Source organism: Dermacentor albipictus, chromosome 8 (assembly GCF_038994185.2).
Source record: "Dermacentor albipictus isolate Rhodes 1998 colony chromosome 8, USDA_Dalb.pri_finalv2, whole genome shotgun sequence".
Lineage (NCBI taxonomy): Eukaryota > Metazoa > Arthropoda > Arachnida > Ixodida > Ixodidae > Dermacentor > Dermacentor albipictus.
In genome coordinates this window covers 82,431,537-82,451,338 of record NC_091828.1, presented here as the reverse complement: position 1 = coordinate 82,451,338, position 19,802 = coordinate 82,431,537, and the positions used below count along the sequence as shown (strand labels likewise).

General features: G+C 42.5%; 3 protein-coding genes across 5 annotated transcripts; 2 read left to right on the top strand and 1 right to left on the bottom strand.

Moving 5' to 3' along the window:
- Positions 1 to 146: 146 nt before the first annotated feature.
- Dhfr (dihydrofolate reductase) lies at positions 147 to 3,822 on the top strand. Its single transcript, XM_065427707.2, has 3 exons — positions 147 to 712; positions 1,444 to 1,555; positions 3,363 to 3,822. The coding sequence occupies exons 1-3, from the start codon at positions 486 to 488 to the stop codon at positions 3,597 to 3,599; spliced, it is 576 nt and encodes a 191-aa protein (XP_065283779.1). The 5' UTR covers positions 147 to 485; the 3' UTR covers positions 3,600 to 3,822.
- Positions 3,823 to 3,882: 60 nt separating this feature from the next.
- LOC135898641 (protein-lysine N-methyltransferase EEF2KMT-like) lies at positions 3,883 to 15,702 on the bottom strand. Of its 3 annotated transcripts, none has more exons than XM_065427704.2 (8): positions 15,508 to 15,702; positions 15,249 to 15,386; positions 15,046 to 15,156; positions 14,874 to 14,951; positions 14,517 to 14,572; positions 14,199 to 14,431; positions 13,082 to 13,216; positions 3,883 to 4,021 (listed from the first exon to the last, which is right to left on the bottom strand). In XM_065427704.2, the coding sequence occupies exons 1-8, from the start codon at positions 15,583 to 15,585 to the stop codon at positions 3,891 to 3,893; spliced, it is 960 nt and encodes a 319-aa protein (XP_065283776.1). In that variant the 5' UTR covers positions 15,586 to 15,702; the 3' UTR covers positions 3,883 to 3,890. The 3 variants fall into 3 exon arrangements, with proteins under 3 accessions (XP_065283776.1, XP_065283777.1, XP_065283778.1); XM_065427705.2 differs by lacking the exon at positions 3,883 to 4,021 and adding an exon at positions 9,147 to 9,310; XM_065427706.2 differs by lacking the exon at positions 3,883 to 4,021 and adding an exon at positions 9,147 to 9,307.
- A 34-nt stretch (positions 15,703 to 15,736) lies between these two features.
- Positions 15,737 to 18,652, top strand: LOC135898640 (queuosine-tRNA galactosyltransferase-like). The gene is made up of 12 exons (XM_065427702.2): positions 15,737 to 15,866; positions 15,934 to 16,050; positions 16,134 to 16,236; positions 16,299 to 16,363; positions 16,451 to 16,519; positions 16,814 to 16,909; positions 16,992 to 17,087; positions 17,178 to 17,302; positions 17,419 to 17,554; positions 17,629 to 17,697; positions 18,354 to 18,428; positions 18,495 to 18,652. The coding sequence occupies exons 1-12, from the start codon at positions 15,792 to 15,794 to the stop codon at positions 18,573 to 18,575; spliced, it is 1,107 nt and encodes a 368-aa protein (XP_065283774.1). The 5' UTR covers positions 15,737 to 15,791; the 3' UTR covers positions 18,576 to 18,652.
- The last annotated feature ends 1,150 nt before the right edge of the window (positions 18,653 to 19,802 follow it).

Below are 19,802 nucleotides of genomic sequence, written 5' to 3'. Positions count from 1 at the left end.
CGACCGAAACTGGCCGACGCTGCTTAATGTAGTAATGTTTGGTCTCGCACTGTTTAGAAAAAAAAGAAAAAAAAAAGATTTACTCAAGGAGGTTATACGTTTGGTTTTAACCCACTTTACCATCACGTCATTTATCTTAATTTTTATTCAAAAGCTTACTCAACAAAAGTGAACGATGTAGTAAAGCAGGAATGTTTACATAATGGGCTCACACGCTCACATGCCCAGTGCCCTCACCTTTGCACTTCCCGTCTTTTCGCGCGCTTTCTACCGCCATAAACTTTTCGCTGTTTGAAGTGTCCGATTGCAGTCCCCTTTCAATAAAGTTTATCACCACCACCACCAGTAGCGGCGAATACAAAAAAAAAAAAACCTCCAGCCGCGATAACGGACTTCGACGGAAGGTAGTGAAGTTGTATAGGTGTTCTGTGGTGAAGTCGCTCGAGGCGCGCCATTCAGTTGCCATCGCCCGTCTGATACGAACGATGTGTCCGAGCAACGCCACGAACGCGCTGTCGTGCTTCGCCATCGCCGCAATGTGCCGTAACCGGGGGATCGGCTTCAAGAATGCCCTGCCGTGGAGCCTCAAGAAAGAAATGGCCCACTTCTCGCGACTCACGAAGGAGGCGACGCAGGGAAAGCAGAACGCCGTCGTCATGGGCCGCCTCACGTGGGAATCCCTGCCGCCTAAGTTTCGGCCACTGAGCGACAGGTAGCGGCGAGAGCAGGGTCAAATGCCTCGGCAGGGTTACCCCGAGTGTAGAATTCACTGCCGGCAGCAGTAACTGTGGTTGCAGTAGTGAACTAGCCACTGCAATTACCTTCAGTAGTAACTAGTCGTAAGTGTTGTGCTTGGCTGCGCTAACAGAAACTACTAGTAACTAGCTGAAGTAATATTAACTAGCCGTAGTAGTTGTAGGAGCTAGTAGCAAGTAGCTGCTGTAGTAGTAGTAGCAGTAGCAGTCATAGCTGTGGTGCCTACAAATTGTAATGGCATTAACTAGCTGCAGTAGTAGTAATATAGTATAGTATCACAGGGTGGCATGCTCGTATTGGCATCCCAGCGCACACCTGCAGTTATAAATGACCAAACGTGGGGACGTCATAGCGCAACTAGTATTAGAAATCGGATAGATTGTATTCCAGCGTTTACATACTGTGAACAAAATACATTGGGTTTCACTTACAATACAGTATTTCACAGGTGAAACATAGGTTTTAATATTGTGTGGCACTCATTCCTATTAAGGCACGTGATCAAGTACTGTCGCACCTCAATCGCCACATTTGGATTGGTTAGTTTAGTTCAGTGAGGTGTCGGCTTGGACTAGTTGGTTAGGTTAGGTGTCATCCGCTCTGAATGAAGCTGCCTGTAATACTTCTCGTGTGCATATAACTTCGCACTTGCTGGATGTCTCACAATGTTGTGCTTGTTTGCGACAGGATAAATGTTGTGGTGAGCAAGACTCTGACCGAGGTTCCAGAGGGACACCACGTGGCATCCAGCTTTCCAGATGCCCTGCAGCTTTTGCGGACGCTTATCGATGCTGGGAAGGCAAGTGCTGCACCGCCCTTTAAAACTCTCTTCCTTTGCATTTTGCTTGATTCAAGTATGACCAGTTGCAATAAATTATTACTTTATGGAATGGTAATGTGCTGATTTGTTTATCCACAGATATGAATTTGGTTGGTGATTGGATGTCCATACACCACCACGGAAAGGTTCCCCAAACCCTGTTTGGGAAAGTTCATGTAAAAATGAAATTTAATTGAAAACTCATCACCACTTAATTTTTCAGATATACAAGTCCAGATGAAGGGTGGATATATGTATGTGATATTGGTTCCTTATTTCTGGCCATAGTATGCTTCCAAGTCCGAGTATCGTTCACATGTTAGCACCGATTTGGAGGTTATCTTAGTTCTGGCCAAAGGTGGTTATCACGTCTAACACCAGTCAAATCTTTGCACCTATATAGGAATTATCTTGCGGAAGCTTTTGTTTCTTCTTTTTTTAATGAACACTGCAATATAGCAATTGCATTCCTGCTTCAGATGCCGTATTAACTGTAAGTTTTGATGGCACTGTAATGGAGCTGCTGAACTTCTAATGTCGAATTTCACGGGCTGTTTTTGAGTGGCCACCCAAATCCTTGTGCGAGCGCTTCAATAGTGCTTGTATTTTGCAAATCCAAACGTGTCAGAGTTAACCATAGTGGGCCGGGATAATGGAACCGGTTCTATTTCAGTACTACTCCTTTCTTTGCTTCGCCAATGGTCCGAGCGGCTGTCCGCCAATGTTACCACTTGGGTTGGCAGGCTGTGAACATTGGGTGATAAGAATGTATTAGAATAGAATGAAGGAAATCCTTGCAGTATAGCAGTCGCGCTCTGTGCTGGATCTCTGCAGAAGTGACAGCACGCACCAGCTCTAGCCAAACTATGGGCTTGGCTAGAACTGGCGGATTTGGTTATACTCTGGTGGCAAGAGAGGTAAACTTGCCCTATAGCCAGTTCATACCTGCTGACACTCTCAAATTATTTGTAGTTTATGAATTTCAGCTCATAATTTTACGAATTTTGTGTCAAGCTTTGTGAAAAAAAATCTGTTTACAAAGCAGTTTTGAGTCCTTAAAATATGGAACAGCACAAGCTAACAAAAAAATATGCATGCAAAAAAGAAATTGGGATGGTAACTGCACTGGACTCCTCGCAGCAGTGCAAGATGTCATATGCCTGCCAATAAACCTGTTTCAAGCGAGCTTATTCTGACAAGTTTTTTGAGGCAGTTGAAACGGGCTACAGTGTAGTCGTTGAGAAAGCAGCTGCTGTTTCAAGTTTGTAGCCGCTTGCATGCAGCGTCTGGAAGAAATAATTGTTAATGAAGTGCATATATATCCCATAAAAGGTGTGTGTGATCAGGGCAATTAAACTAAAGAAAAATGCGTAGTATGACCTCTCTCCTTTGTTAGTAGTTGTAAAGTTCACAGGTTGGCAGCTATGCTAGCTGATCTGAACCAACCAATTTGAAAATACAGAAGCACTCCGACTTGACGAGCTAGAAAAACAAAGTTTTCTACTACTAGTATAGAGAAAACCCCGTTTCATACCGACCACTGAGATCAGTCGTAAACATCACCAGTTCACTTTTGTTTACATTTCTTCAAGTTGCTAAGCTCACGGTCTAGGATTCGATGCCAGCTCCGGCAACCACATTTAAATGGGGGCAGAATGCAAAAATGCTCGCACTTAGATTTGGATGCACATTGAAACTACAGCCCCCTATTACAGATTTCCTCCTAATCGGATCGTGGTTCTGGCAGGTGAAACCCTAGAATTTGCTTATTTTTCATTTTTTTCAGGTGGACAAGGTGTTTGTGGTTGGAGGTGCTCAGCTCTATCGTGAGCTGCTTGACAGTCCCCACTGTGCCCGTATATACCTCACCGAAATTGACAATGACTTCGAGTGCGACGTCTTCTTCCCAGAATTCGACGCCAGCAAGTTCCGGCTGGTCAAAGAGGATGGCATCCCTGAGGAACTCCAGCAGGAAGGCGATGTCACTTACCATTTTCGAGTCTACGAGCGTGTACAAAAGTGACTGTTCTATCTCGGCTTTGGATAGTGAGAAGTGTTTTTGCATTTAGAGGAATGGTGCCGTTTATCATTTTGTTTTGTGTATGTGCCATATGCATTGTGCAGTTTCACTTTGTTTTCCATTCGTGTGGTTAATTTACCTACTAGAGAAAGTCCTAGTTGCTTTTTTACATTTCTACATGCTTACATACTATTTGTAATTTACTAACAAATAGCTGAAGTGTACAGTATTGTCAGTGTCCTTCAATACCTTTCATCTGGTCATGACGCTTCCGCGTAATGTTATAGGAGAGCTTCATATAGCACCTGCAATGGACACTGTGCTGGTGCAAGTAGAAGGTGGACTGGAGCAGACGCCGAACAGATGCCACAGGTGGTCTGAGCTTATGCTCGCCGTTGTTTGAGGGTGATGGCCTGTATCAGCATCTGTATATTGTCGAAAGAATGTGCAAATCGGCGCCATATTTCTGTACAGTGTTCAGAAACTTAAATGCGAACAATTTTGAAACAACTACGACGCCTTGTTTCGTTTTCAGCTTCAACTGTGTGGCTTTATTCAACAGTGGCTTAATTCAAAATTCAAATTGTACACCGGGGCTGATCCATTGTTAGAAACCGACTACAGAGCAAGTTCACGTCACGCTTTTATGTAATTGCAGGTAAAGAAAACCTGCGTTTCAAGCTAACAAAGCTAACCAACTGATTATCAGCAATTTACTAAAGTTAGTATTAATTGTTACTAAATTGCTAGATTATTACTAAGTTAGTTAACAACTAATTACAAAACTAACCAACTGATTAACTAACCAAATAGGTAATTCCTGAACTAGTTGTCAAACTAACAACCAACTACCCTAAGTTACTAGCTAATCTAACAATTAGCTTACTAAACCCAATAACTAACAAACAGTAACAAAACCAACTCAACCGATAAACTAACGACATAAATGTAACTAAGTCATACACCAGCTAAACTAAATAAGGTAACTAGCAAAACTAATTAACTAATCAAACTAAAAAGCTAACTGCTTAGCTAGGTTATCTAACTGAAATACCAAAATTATCCACTAATAAGCTACCTAACTATAATAAGCAAATATGAACTTACAAACTAATCAACTAATAACTAACACACTGAACTAGCTAACCAAACGTCCCATTTATGAGCAGGCCATCTTCTGCCTGCTTACATTTTATTTGCAGTTCAATTACGCTTGTCTGAAGTGTACATCCATCGGTGCTCAATAAAGTAAGCTGAGCAAAACACTGGTGCTATTTCTTGGTGTTTCTCCGTCTTGGTGTACAGGAAACTGTACTCGAGCAAAAGCTTGTTTTGCATTACAAAGTTTACTGACGTTTCAAAACCAGTACCTCTATTGCTTGGAATACAGAATGAATCGACTGGAAATGTGGGCAATTTCTGTGCGAACCAAGGTTCTCCACATGAAAGCAGTGTTCAGCAGCCTGCATCCTTAAAGCACTGCATGTCTTTTTGAGTCCCGTTTAAGGAATACGAAATTATGCTAGTTCGACAGATTAAGCCTTTTGAGTTGCGAACCGGTCAGTACTGCTGCCAATGGAGGCTTGGTAAGCTGGACGTGCAAACTAAAGACAAGTGCCAACACCACATTGAAATTGCTGCGTTAGCTTCTCGTCGCAGGTTCACTGAGTATCTTCTCTTGACATCTCAAGGCTAATTAACCACCTACAAACCGCAGAAAAAAAAAAGACCATGACATTCAAACGTAAACAAAAACTTATGGTAACATTTACAAGCTTTATCGACACACACAAAAAAAAAGCCCCAATTGTGCGAAATTATGGTGAACTTTGTGACATCACGTCTGTCGCTAAGGTCGTGGCACAACTTTCACATGGGTAAGTCTGGTCTTCATTTTTTTTTGTGCTAGTAACTGACACTTCGCCATCGAAAATGTCCGAATAGAGTTTTTGAAGGCAATGTACTCGTCTAAACTCGTTCAGAGTTCCTGTAAATGGCATAATAGAAAACATTGAGTAGACTGCCACATATGCCGACTACAAACTAACTAGCTTCTTTTTTTTCTGTGCCTTTTAAAATATCTGTCACCAATGGGCTGCCTTAAGATTTGTATGTGGTGACATCACTCCAACCGAATAAATGCATAAAATTTTAATGTTTAGTTTATTAAGTCGTGCTGCTACACATTTCTCGATTAAAAGAAATATACATTGCACACACCGTTGTCACGCACTGAAAAGATCTAAGAAAGCTCGATTTGAAAAGTTGGATTTTCTTTAAAACATATGTACATAATAAATATTACTAGCACACATCCGGTCGTTTTGCTGGTTGGTGTAACTGTATCACTGTGGTCCCTATAACTGTATCAAACCAGCCAGCTCAGAAGTCAGTACTAAGTATTACTGTCTGAATACTAGTAAAAGCAAAGGAAATTACAAAAAAAAATTAAATACCCTATCTCAATTGCTTCAGCGTAGATGGGCTCACACGTGTAGTTTATTTCGATGTTAGTCAAAAGCTAGCTAACTGCATCCTGATGAGCAGGTTTTGTCATATGGGATATTCATGCAAATTTCTAGAAAGAGAACAGCTGAGGCTTAATAGCTGAAAGGATAGTCAGAACACAATAGCAGAACCTAGCATCTTTCCATTAGGACATTCACTCGTACAATAAAGGCTTCACTTTGACAGCAATAACTATGTTACATTTACTGTATTTCCATAAATAAAGCATGTTTTTTTTCCCTTCAGTATCCCAATCCTGGAAAGGCAATTATAATACTTGAAATCCATGCTCTGAACATAACACGTAAAAAAGAAAGAAAATCCATGCTGCCAATAGCAGCGTACTTAAAGGGTCCCAGAAACAGTTCGAACAAATTTTGCAGATTTGTAGCGTACACCTTAAAGTAAAACATCCGCACCACAATTTAAGTGAAATGTCTCATACTATGAGAGCTGTGAACAAGTACAAGTTACCTTTCTCCCTAGCCATGGTATTTCTCAACTCATTCACCGAGTGATTGAAGATGAGCTCAAACTTCACTGGCTCTGCGTTATGATGCGATGTTGTGTCATCTACTTCCGGTTGTTTCGAAGCCAGTGTGCAAAGCCTCGCCACAAGCCACCTGACCGTCGTTCTCCAGCGAGAGCTATCCAAGCAGTGTGCATTGCGAGCGTTCTGTGGCAATGCGGAGCGTGGCCGGTATTCCAGTAACCACAGGCGAGCTGGTGGGCACTTTCACGGATGGACGGAGGCGTAAGCTCCGTACTACTACTGCTGTGATGAGGGTATAAGAAGTTGTGACGGCGACACACGAGCCGTGCCGTCATTCCTACATTTACTTCGACGGATGGGCAAAAGCGGCGGCTGCGGTGACCAGCATGGCAAGCTTCCAGAACAACACTGTGCACACCGAGCTTGCACTCCAAGCATGCATTGCGCATCTTTATCTTCTTTTGCAGCCGCCTGTGAGCACCAACCATAGCGTTGCGGTGTCAGTGGGTGCTATAAGGGGCTTTAGCGTAAATGTGAGTGGCCTGCATGGTGCAGCCACCTGGTGCCGCAGAGCTTAACCAGCCAAACCAAGCTAATATTGCTGTAACCAAGAGTAAAACATTATAAAATTTAAAAAGGCGACGTGTTCATGACTATGCTACTGCCGAAAATTTACACCAGCAGCAAAGTAGAATACACTTGGTTACTGTTACAGTAACTGAATTTGGTTGAGATCGGTGCCACCAGGTGGCTGCACCGTGCAAGCCACTGACGTTTGTGCCTCCGCCAATCTGGTGAAATGCCTAGTCCGTGTTTGCTTACCTGTACACCGAACACGCTAAAGCTCTCTATTGTGGTACTAATCCTCTAGTGTGAAGTGATGACTGCAAAAAGTTGCACCTTAACGTGTTGCTGGTCATTAGATTTGCAGCCCACAATGTAACAAGGGCGATTTATGGTGCTTGCAAAGAGAAAGCTCGAGACCAACACTGACCATGCAGCTTGCGTAAACATGGAGAATGTTGTAACACAAGCAGACGGCATTTCCTGTGTGCTGGAAGTGCTAGAGTGTAGTGAGAAATTGTCACTGTGTATTCTCTTTGTTACTTTTTTTTAACAGAAACAAATTAACGAACATTCCAACTATTTCGAATATCTGTTCACCATAAAGTTGGAAAAGATATGGATGACACAACCTGGGTAGCTAATCGGGTAGCTCGCCCAAACAACGTCAATTGGACTAACTAGGTCAACTGTAAGGGGGTGGCTGAAAATTTGGGGGAGCGGCGGTACGGCAATTAGTAGTGATGCACATATGTAAAACCTTATAATAATTTACACGCTTTACGTGTAGCACTTAAATGCATTACTTAATGATCAGAACGACGTACCCTAACGACTCAGTACGTTTGTACAAAACCACTTCAGGGTCCCCTTAACCAGGAGATGGCTGAGCACTACAGAAAAGACACACATTTGCGAATGGAGAGAGTGCAACAAAGCTTGTTCCAAAACCAGTGCGGCTCTTCTTACGAACATACCAAGAGGACGGAAGACTCTTTACCAAGATCCATGCCAAATTAAACCAGACAGGGTTTGTTAATTCAACAAGCACAAACGAACACTTCACCAACACCGCCCCTAATCCATACCGACATGAGGTACTGCCAGCTACCTTCCACCTGCACAATGCACAGCTCGCAGAGGGTACGGCATAACATTTACACACACAGTTTAACCTGTTTATAACAAACAGGCTCATGCATGAACAGCTGGATATATCAGGTGATTCAATATATCCAAAGTCTCCTATAATGAAACAATTTTGTGATGTGATTCATTATACGTGGATTTTTCATTGCCAGTGAATACAGTAAGCAAGACGGGAATCAATTTTCTTGAAAGCAAGACTTCCTGTAATTTTTGCCAGTGCTTTGAGCTGTTTCTCAGCATTTCTAAGAATGGTAAACCAACGTGGCCTTGCTTTGATATGCTTCAGATAGGCTTCCAAGCATTCTCACATGCATGCTTGAAGAGAAATGGAGGGGGAAAAAAAACAGTAGGACAACTCCCCTGCTGCTAGCGGCCTTATGGCGTTGGCAGTGGATGCTCAGAGTTTGGTTTACCTAATGCCCTTTTCGTTAAGCGCAAGTCATATTACATTACTATAGGTGAGTGAGTTTTGCACGTTCGATATAAGGAATAATTCGCAGTACCGTGGATGATTATATTTGAGTTCGGCTGTACTCTGGGGCTGTGGCCAACTGCCCCTACCCGTCACCTTAAACTCCCACCCAACTCTACCCACTAATGCGAGTCGGCTGACTCAGCCACCACACTGGAAGATCAAGCGCATAAGACAGATTCCATTGAGTCGGCTTTGATGAAATTTGACAGCGAGTCCCTCGAATGTGGGCCTCTGATAACCCAAACACTTCAACAAATAATCTTTTTCTCTCTCGACACATTCAGTAACCACACCTGCAGTTATTAAACCATGTGGCATAACGGTGCATGTGGCATAACACGGGAGAAAAGGTTGCAGAAAATGCAGTGCCTGGTCGAAAAATGTGTCATTTAATATGGTATTTATATTTCTGTCACCTAGGGCATGCTGTGACCTTGTCTATTTCTACTGGACATGAGCGATCATAGAAGAAAATCTTCTCTCGCGGAGCTGTACATGGCTCACACTGCAGCGATGCCTCATCTGCTGAAAAAGAAATGACAAGAGGAGAAGGGAAAAAAATTTGTTAGTATTAAAAAATTGTCAGTGTTTAGCAATATCTAGACATTTTGAAAGTAATTGGTAGTGATTATTGCATTTCATAATACGTATAGTACCGTGCCTTAGGTTCTAACTACAGCTGCAGCTGCAATTTATTTCCCTCCACAGTTGTGATTAGTTTATGTCCAATTCCCAAGATTGCACATCTGGTTTCTGCGGTTCCAACTGGTTACAAATGCAAATTGGACAATATTTCAACAAACCCAGTTGAAAATTCTTCACCCGGGCCTTTCACAGTTACAGCAACTGCCAAATGGCACTAGTGTGAAGACAGGACTAAGCAAAAGTTTACTTTCCAAAAGGTACGTCAAGAATCTTTTACCCTTGTCTTACAAACAAATGGCCTACGTGACATTATAGCGTTCTAGCTTCCCCTTGAACCTATTACCATTCATGGAACACCAGAGACTACAATAGAAGTATAGTAGTGTTGGCAGCGCTATATTGTGACACTTCCATCAACCAGAGTGCCTGAGAAATAATTTTGCGTTGCGTCATTGTTCTCGTACAAGGTTCAAAAGTATTACGCTCATGATTGCTGCTACCAATGCCATAGATAAGTAAAACATTGTAGTTGCAATTATAGTTCTGTGGGCTATGGTTGATGTCAGTGCCACGAGGCAGCACCACTAGTCCTGCAGCATATGCGTGCCTCCCATGTTAAAAAAATTATAATGATTTATATTTTTATGAACAATATTCTGCAAACATAATATGCTTACGCTGACCATATGCCTGTCCATAAAAAAAGTATGTTTTTACAGGCTGAAGCTCTCTGATAATTACTGGGGCTTAACGTCGCAGAACTGCCCTGGGCTAAGCAGAACACTGCAGTGTAGTGGAAGGCTCCAGTTTAATTTTGACCATCTGGAGTCCTTTAAAATAGGACGTGGCCATCCCAGCAAGAGACATCTTGCTCTGAAGCAGAATGTCATGTAGAGCATACACCTGTCTGGTTTTCAACCAGCACCGCAGGTTGCTTGCTGATGCTGCCGGTTACCAGTTGAATATCCTTTTTATTGACATGCACATGCTTGTTTCATGGCCTGAATGGGAAATTGAGAAGAGTAGGCAGAGTGAGTTGGGAGGAGTTGGGATTGAGTTAGCGAATTGAAGCCCACTCTAACAAAAACCTCGGTAAAGTGCAAGAGCTGCCTTTCATGACGTAGCATCCTCAACAACTGCATGAGCTTCATGCAGTCTTTCATAAAATATTGCGATACTTCTGTTGCATTTTTATGTTGTGCAAGATTGATCACAAATTTGTCGTTTTCCTTTTATTCCTGATGCCCAGTTCCAAATGTTTTCACGACAAATCTAGTAGTACAACTCATCATCCCCTTATCCCTAGCCACTTTTTTTTTTTTTCTCACAATCAAGACTGCAACCATAACACCATGGCCACAGAGACACTGTGATGGTGCTTAATGGCACAGAATGCATTACCTTGACCTGTTCACTTATTACTAGTTGTTCTCCCTTAACCAAAAATATAACGCCCCTGCGTTCACTTCACTCAGACTCTACAATATTTATCTATGTGCCCTTCCATATGCTTAGATTCAATGAAATGAATCAACTGTCTATACCTTCAGAAATAAAGAAGTAAAAATTTAGGCACTAAGTGGAACATCTGCATACAACTGTTACTATGACTTGACTCAAGTTCAGTTAATTAGATCCAAATCAATTCAGTGGATGAATAAGAAAAGTATTTCTGCATTTTCCATGTACCTGAATAGCAAGAATAAAAGCTAGAGATTTCCTTTCAGGCCATTAGTAGAATGAGATAAGTGATGAGCCTGTGAAATTATCTGTCACTGATACTTCTCTCTGTCAACAGAACAAGTGCTAACAAAGTGAGTTAGTGACAGAGCGAAAACATTAGTTAGGTCTAAACTTGAGTATGCATGCTCAATTTGGGATCAAAGGCAGACAAAACTTACAAATATCATTGAGTCAACTTAGAACCAAGCCACTTGCATAATTTGATCAAATTTTTATAGCTGTTCGAGCGTATAAAAAATGTAAGAAAACCTTGGCTTGTTGAAATTAGCTTCTCGCTGCAAACTGCTGCTTCTAGCTGTCTTTTGCACAATGTATACTACACTGATTGCATCCTTTTATAGAGACCAGCTGTTCCGTCACTCATCCTGCATGTTATCCCACACCTATCACTGATTCAAACTGGTGTCCCATTGTATTGCACCAATGTCTATTCTAACTCTTTTAACCCAACAACTGCCAACAACTCAAATCACCATCTTGCCACTATCGCAGCCATCTTTGATGCTACAAACTTCAAAGATGCTGTCACCAATTATTTCCACTCCTCTCTGTTGTGCCTTCAGGCTCCAAGAGTATGGGAAGCAGTGAATAAATAGATGTGTGTCACATAACTGAGGGGTTCAACGGACTGTGGGGTATCATGATACATATTCATTTTTAGGTTGAGCTCAGTACAATCTTGCTTATATGACACTAATGATACAAAGTTTGGGATAATATGAATTTTCATAAAGTCCCGGTCCAAGTCCATTAGCTTGCACAATGCAAAATTTTGAATTGCCTTTCGCACCGTAGTGCATACAAACAATAGAGCTGCCGCATGGTCCCCAGCGGGCCAGTAGAGCCAGTAGAACAGCCACGCTTATGTGCCGGTTGCATCCCTATTGCCAGGGCGACCTACGTCACTATGCCATGACTCCTCCCCGTCCTCTACCAATAATAATAAAGAAAACCTTTTTCATTGTGCAGTATCATGCAAGTTGTAGGTAATTTTCAAATGTCTTTCAATTTTATCAGCCGCCAGCGATAACACACAACCTAGACTTGGCGCGCCAGCAACATCGGCGGCATTAGCTTCGATCTATGGGTAGCCTTATCTCTGTATTACACGCCTTCCGTCGTCTTCGGTGCCTGATAACACTTTAAAAATTTGATACCAATGCACCAGTGAGGTCGCACGATACGAAGTACAGCCAGTAAAGCTCCACAGCTGCAATGAAAAGTAAACACATTCACTTATCTTGTGCAATTCACGTCCTCATTACCATCAAACAGCAGCTAGGGCGCAGCAACAAAACTCTGAGATAACAATGGCAGATCTTGAAATTTCAGCCTTGGAACATGTGAAGTGCACGGCTCATTGCAGCCAAAATGTGCGTGAATGAAGCGCGCCAGCGATTCAAACTCATGTCAGCCAATAGGAGCTCCTCCTTGCCCGCCATGTGACCACAGTAACGAATTGTGACGTTAGCTTTCCCTTTTTAGTGCTCACTTTTTGCTTTATTTCTGCACATGGAAATACAGTGCTGTGGCTATCATAAAGTCCAAACTCTCAAGTTTATGGTGATACCAAGATGTCGGCAACACGTCAACCGCTGATCGCTTGCCCGATCAGCGGTTTGATAGCACCCTCCAAAGCCTGATTTTGAAGAATTCATCCGGGGTCCATCACTCCAACCGAGCGAGCCAAGAGACAATGAAAACATATAAGAGATTAACTGTGGTTTTCTGTCTTTTCATGCACTTTCATTCTCCTTTTCTTTATAGTAATTTTACAATTCAATTAAAACCTGCAGTTCAATTTCTCCCATACTTTCCTTAGCTTCATAAGCTGGGCTGTAAACACGTAATGCCTACTTTGAAAGGCAGCTGCATAGGCTAACTGTGCCTTCGTGAAAAGCAACCTACCTAATTTACTGAGGAACAATGCACGAGTTTCAAGATTGCGGACAGTCGATGCAATGTACGCCGTACCGCCATGTGCCAGCAGTGCGGCAAGAGTTGCAACGAGGGCTGGCACAACTGCTGGGTCAAACACCAAATCTGCAAAAGTTGGCAAGTTACAAGAGCAGCATGAGCGTCAAGGAAAGCATGGTGCGCATGGTAATACACAACGCAAGCTTACGAAGAACTAGGTTACAGTCCGTCATGTCAATAGGTGTATGTGGACAACACACCAGGAACAGTTACTACAGGAGTGTCACCGCAAATACACAGGGCCCCTACAGAGACTTCAGGTGCCTGTATGGACAGCTTTGCATGTGATGCAACAGTGGTAAGCATGAGACCTCAAGACACTCCCCATCTCACGTCTATGGAGTTGAATTTGCAGAGAATGAAGCCGGCTTTTTTTTTATGCAAGTAATGTACAGGGTGTCTTTCTTTCATTTTGGAAAAAAAAACTCAAAAAACGTATACAGACAAACAACCAAACAAACAGGTATCATGCTTCAACAACATATATGTACAATAGGTACTGTATTTTATAGCAAAATTTATTTTATGAAATTGCAATTAGCTGTAAATGGAGCTTTGGAAATGTGCAAGCTTCTGTATTGGTACACTAATGTAGGTTTTCTTCCTTCCCAGCCAAACTTAGCAAGGCACTTCTAGTTTCATTAACATATAAACTGACTGGTAAATCACAAATTTTCCATACCTAATGTTCATGTGCACAATGCATTCGACATTATGTATGTGCGACTATCTGTTTATGTGTCGCTATGGTCACATTTTCTGCTGTTTTTCTAACCTACTTTTTCTAACTAAAGGGTACATGGAATGACATGATGTCATTCCATCTATTATGGAATGACATCAGAAACATAGATAGCGTACAGGTATCATGTTGTGATTGTGCCTTGCAAAACTTGCATCGTTATTTATTGATATAATCTTTTTTCCAAATACCAGAGGCTTTCTAGAGCCTGCGTTCATAAATGGTGTACCAATCTCCTGACCTGCTCGTTCAGTTTCTGTCAAGTATTTTGTTTTTAAGATTAGGATCATGCAAGCTCCAACTTACCAGCTCCAAGGATTACGTCAGCAGTGCAATGCTCCCTGAAGTTTTCATGGTCACCCCAATGAAGCATTTCGACTCTTGTGTGGCACTCTGTGACACTGTTGAGCCTGAGGTTCTCCTCCACTGACTGAAGTACAGCCTTGTGACCGTCAGTAAACGTGTAAGACAGAGGGCCACATGTCTTGCAGACGACCATGCCAGTCAATCCAACTCCACATCCCAGTTCTACAATGCGCCTGCAGTGAAACAGTTCGCTGCAGTTACTGAAATCCACGCTCACTTTGCAAAGCAGACTGATTTAGAACAAGTTTCTGAGCTTACTTGCTGCGCAAGAGATGCCTATTTTCAAGGCACCATTCTGACAGGAACTTTGATGCCTATAAACAAAACATGAGGAAGAGCGATATTGCACACAAAAAAGGGGAGTAGTACTAAAGATAAAATGATAAACTCTAGTCAGCAGAAACATCCAGATGGCTATTATAACTATGACAACAGTGGCCGAGGATCTAACACTTTAGGTTGTTCAATGATCTAATGGGTTAAATATTACGTACGCCGCGCAGGATCCATTAATCCACGCATGTGCTCCGACATGATAAGAATGTTTTGCCTCACAAAAAAACTCTCACTAAAGAGAAAGTTTAATAAAGTACATAAATTGGAACGAACACTCACCTGCCACGTTCTGAGCCCTGTCGTTCCGTTTATTACAACGGCAGTATGCTCTTTTAACGTGACCGTTGTGCGATCATCCTAGAACGTAACGAAATACACCATGTCCAATCACGATCGAATACACGCGGAAAACACATGTAGCACAACAATTAGTAACTGCCGGAAATCTCACAATGGTGTAGGTGACAAAGCCAGGTACGTCTTCTTCACCGCTTACGCTGCCGAGCTTCCCTGCGAAGTGAACGTAAAGGCTGTCGGCGATTTCGATGTTGTCCGCATCAAGCTGTGAAGCAAATAGATATCCGCGTGTCAATTTTTTTTTTCAGTAAATCACGCAGCTAGCGTTTCGAGAAAAGCACTAGCGGCATGGGATACCTTGTTAATGAGGCACTTCAGAAAGTTCCTGACGTACGCTGTTCTCGGTGGAAAAGCTGCCGCAGTCGGGTGGAGAACAGTACAACCGATCAACAGCTCCTGAAATTCCTCTGTGAGTAGTTCTCTCGGCACTGCGTCCTGCACACATGACGAATGCGACGACTCGTAAGAAACATTCACGCGAGTTATAACCGTTCTGAAAACCTCTCTCATGGGAAACAAAGTTTCATGTAGTCATTGGAGAGGCTCACCGACTCACCAGCAATTTCCTCACTTCGACGACAGGAACACAGGCTAGAAAGCACGTAGAAACAGATCTCAACGTTTCGTCTGTCATAATTCGGACACTTAATTGTATTTATTGTAATAGAGAACGTGAGACTTGAGCAGACATTCCTCCGGTCCGAAATCAAGCATCAACCATGGATCAACAAACACACGTGCTCTCTCACCACGTGTGTCAAGCCGGACAGCCGGTTTCTATCCAAGTCAATCCAGCGCGAAAAGTTTTGGCTTGTCTATGCATATGGTCTATGCGTCCGCATGCTGTTAGCGAACTTAGTTGATTTTGTTAATTTAGACATGACAGGAGACAGCTCAGACGCTGCCGTCGATGTGGTAAGGCCTGCGCAAAGACATGTTCATCGTAGTTGGGCTAAGCTATGCGAACGATTTCTCTACGCAGTCGGTTATAATTCCAGTGTTCAACGGCGAGCGGTGGGTCGACGACTGCCTGAGCTCTGTAGCGCAACAAGAATTTGCCGGTACCTTGGAAGTGTCAATTTACGACGACTCCAGCACGGTGATTTTTGCAGTCGCTCAGTCGTCATAGTGCTGATCGATAGAGAGTAATGACAGAGATATAAAACAAGAAAAACTTCGCAGGACGGCACTGCCAAGCTTTTGCAAGAGTGGAAACCGAAACTAGAATCGCGCGGCTTTTTTGTCCGCATTTCATCCGGTGATCCGGGTTCTGAACCGAGAGGAGGTGAGTTAACGCACACTTACGTGTCGGGCGTATTAAGAATCACGTATTTTATTTATTTCCAGTTGGCTTCGCGAAAAATGCCGCCGTGCGACAGAGCAAAGGCCGGTACCTTTGTTTCCAGGATATCGTGAGTTGAGAACTGCGCGGTATTGTCAACGTGTTCGTTTGCCTTCCTCGGAGATTGGCAAACAGATGCTTCTTTGACATGATGCAGGATGACCTCATGCACCCTTCGCGTGTTCAAGAGCAGTTCTACGAAGCAACGAAACGATCACCCAACACGGTGGGACTTTGGTATACCCTTGAAAACGGCGTTCATGTAGTGGTTTATTTAGAGTAGACCCTGTTACAGGCATGTTAAATTTACTGGTTTCTTAGGCTTTATAAGAAAACCAAAACAAGCCTAAAGGAAGAATGAGCTTCGATATCTGAAGTACAGATTTCTCACTTTTCATTTTGTAATAATTTGTTGATATCGAATGAAGCTAATGCTACGCTTTCTTTTGTTTCTTCTGCTGGCATAACAGGCTGAGGTTTATCTTGCGAGACACAAAAGACATTATTCTTTTTTTTCCAGATTGTAGGCTCCCAATATCATCGTTTACCAGAAGGATCAACAGAACGTTATACATTATGGGCCAACACCCTGGATCTGCAAAAGCTCACAGTTCAGGTTACGTATATGCCACTAAATGTTTGGTAGACATTAAAATTTTTTAAATTGACCCTACGATATATGAGCAAAAAATTTTCAGGTTTACACATCTCATGGACCCACTGTCATCATGCCTACGTGGTTCTGCAGTAGAGCCGTCTTCGAGGCTGTTGGTGGCTTTGATGAAACTGGAAAGGTATCGATTCAAAGCACGTGCTTACAGTCCCGTTCATGAATGGCATCATTCTGCTGCAACTTCTGCACTCCCTTCTCTACCTTCCATTAGGGCACTCCCGAAGACCTTATCTTCTTTTACAAGCATCTCGACCTTGGAGGAAATGTCACCAGGGTGGAAAAAGACTTGCTGACTTACCGTTACCATTTGCAACAGTCTACATTCACAATAGCAGAGTATGGCATTTACACCTACAGCATCTGTAGACAAGTCTATTCTTCGTGTGCTTTAATGAGAATGTCCTGTTTTTATCTCTGTCGTGACCTATCACACAATCTTTAACTCATTTCAGATCTACCATATGGGACCTGCGGCTTGCCAGGTTGAAGCACCATGTATTGGCACATTGGCCAAGGTTTACCATCTGGAATGCTGGGAAGCAGGGTCGCAGGTTTTACAGGAGCCTCGATATTGCGAACCGAAGAAAGGTAAAACGACACGTCAATGTGACATATCTGTTCCATGTGTTTTTTGAGGCACCTTCCATTTTCGCCCTCCTCAGGTATCTGCATTTTGCGATGTTGATGAGAAGAAAATCTCAAGAGGTGTATACATCTATGAAGAATCTGAGGTACTTTGCTTGCTTTGTTCAGTTTGTGGTCTCAATTGAAGTGCTCTGTTGTGATGGTACAGTCTTTCTCAAAAGTTGCAAACCCACTTCTTGCGTGACCATGTAGACGGTGCTTGTCACATGCGGAGTGTCTTGGAAACTTTTGACAAGAAGTGTAATCAGCATAAATCAAAATGCAAACAGAAAAAAAAAGCTGATCGGGATTTCTGTTTGCTGATCAGTACACCAGCTGTGCATAATTACAATATAGGAGTGCAATCTGCAGTTGTTGTGCAGCCTGTTTATAAGCATGATATAATTTCAAGTACACTCCTCTAAGCAAAAATATACAGAGCAAGGATTCCTTAATAAAACTGATTTTCTTCTCTGCAAATGAAAACTTGAAATTAAGGACTGCAGTCCAAACTTGGAATTGCAAATTTTCCAGTGCACTCGTCACTATATGTTTCTGCGTCTGAATTAACATAAAATTCTTTTTTTTTTTTCGGCAAGCCTGTGGTCCACATACTCTTGCTCATGGGTTTGTGCTTCAATGCCTGAATTAAGCCACAATTACTAATGCAAGCAAACATAAAACTGCAGAAATGAATCTTAGTCGTTTATGATTTGTTTGCATTTGAATTTATGCCGACAGTACCTTTCTTCACTCTTGGCAGGAAGTGCCCAAACCGAGGGTACCCATCATTCATTATAAGGATGCTACTCCACCATTAATTATATGCATGAAATTGGTAAGTGTTTACTATTTAATGTGGCTGTTATTTTTCACAATCTGTGTACACTTATTTCATTTTCAGGACCTGACCAATGGCTCTTTTGAAGCTAACCTGTCTTCATTAAACCTTGTTGAAGGCATTGATTATGTTCATTTTTCATAGCCATTTGAGCTGTGATAGTTGGTATGTTATTGACCCTGTAAAAATAAATGTTTTATAAAAAATGAAGAAAGGGCAGAATTTAAATATTTCTCTTGTCAACATATTGTGCATGTCTTTTTTTTTTCATTTCGCCAAAGACATATATCTAGTTGCCACATGTGTGCGGGATGTACTGCTGATGTCGAAGTTTATCTGGGACCCACACACCATAAATTTTTTAAAGCTTCTTGAAGACTGGTATTAGACTCTTGTACAGTTGTGCTTGGAGCCTCCTGGACGTTGTACAGTCTGGCCCACTGTTAAAGGAAACACGCATGTACAGGCGCCGACAAAACTGGTATACTCCACGCAGCGGGAGCCGGAGCAACGGCAAACTGCATCGCAACGCCATCTACAGGCAGCATCTGGGATTCGAGACAGCCAATGGGGGCCCTTCATTATCTGCAGGCATGTCGCTTGACTCGTGTCAATGTAGATGGCATTGCGAAGCAGTGTGCCGCTGCGTGGTGTATACCACTTTTGTCGGCGCCTGTACAACACATGGGATGGAAGCACCTGGATTTGTAGCAGATGACTTATGATCAGAAGCACTGGCACTTTTCTGTGCACCTGTGCAATGCATTGACACAGCAAATTGAGAGCCACACATTAGAGCGCCCTCATTAAGCGTGGACCGCACTGTATGTGTCACTGGCTTACCTGCCTTACTGCAATCCCTATTTCCCTAGGTGTGCTGGCCTTTTCAATTAGAAATAAACAACAATTGTATGTGGTAGCATGGCGCATAAAAATACATGGTGAGGCTGTAAACAGGCATGACGTGCTTGTCAAGAAGACTGCACTGTGGGAGCATTAAATGTGCACTGTCAGTGTAGTGACTGCTAGAAATTAGAGGTCAACTCATGCGTGTTTAGAGAGCACTCTGAAGTTGGATGGTCAGTACCACATTGACTGACGCGAAAATGTGGGAGATCAGAGTAGAGCTTGTGTGTGCCAATGGCAAGCACAGAGTCACCTGCCTGCTTAAAGCAGCTAATGTTAACTATTAATCGCTGCAGTTGTGTAGCAGGATTTATCGCAATGAAAACAGTTTGTTTGAAGACCTACTCCTGTTCACGCTGAAGTGTATGTTTCTGACTAATTACATGTAGTAGCAACTAGAGGACCTCACATGTGTAGTGTGAGAATGTAAAAGACAAGTGTATGAATTGTGTCAAAGCACCATTG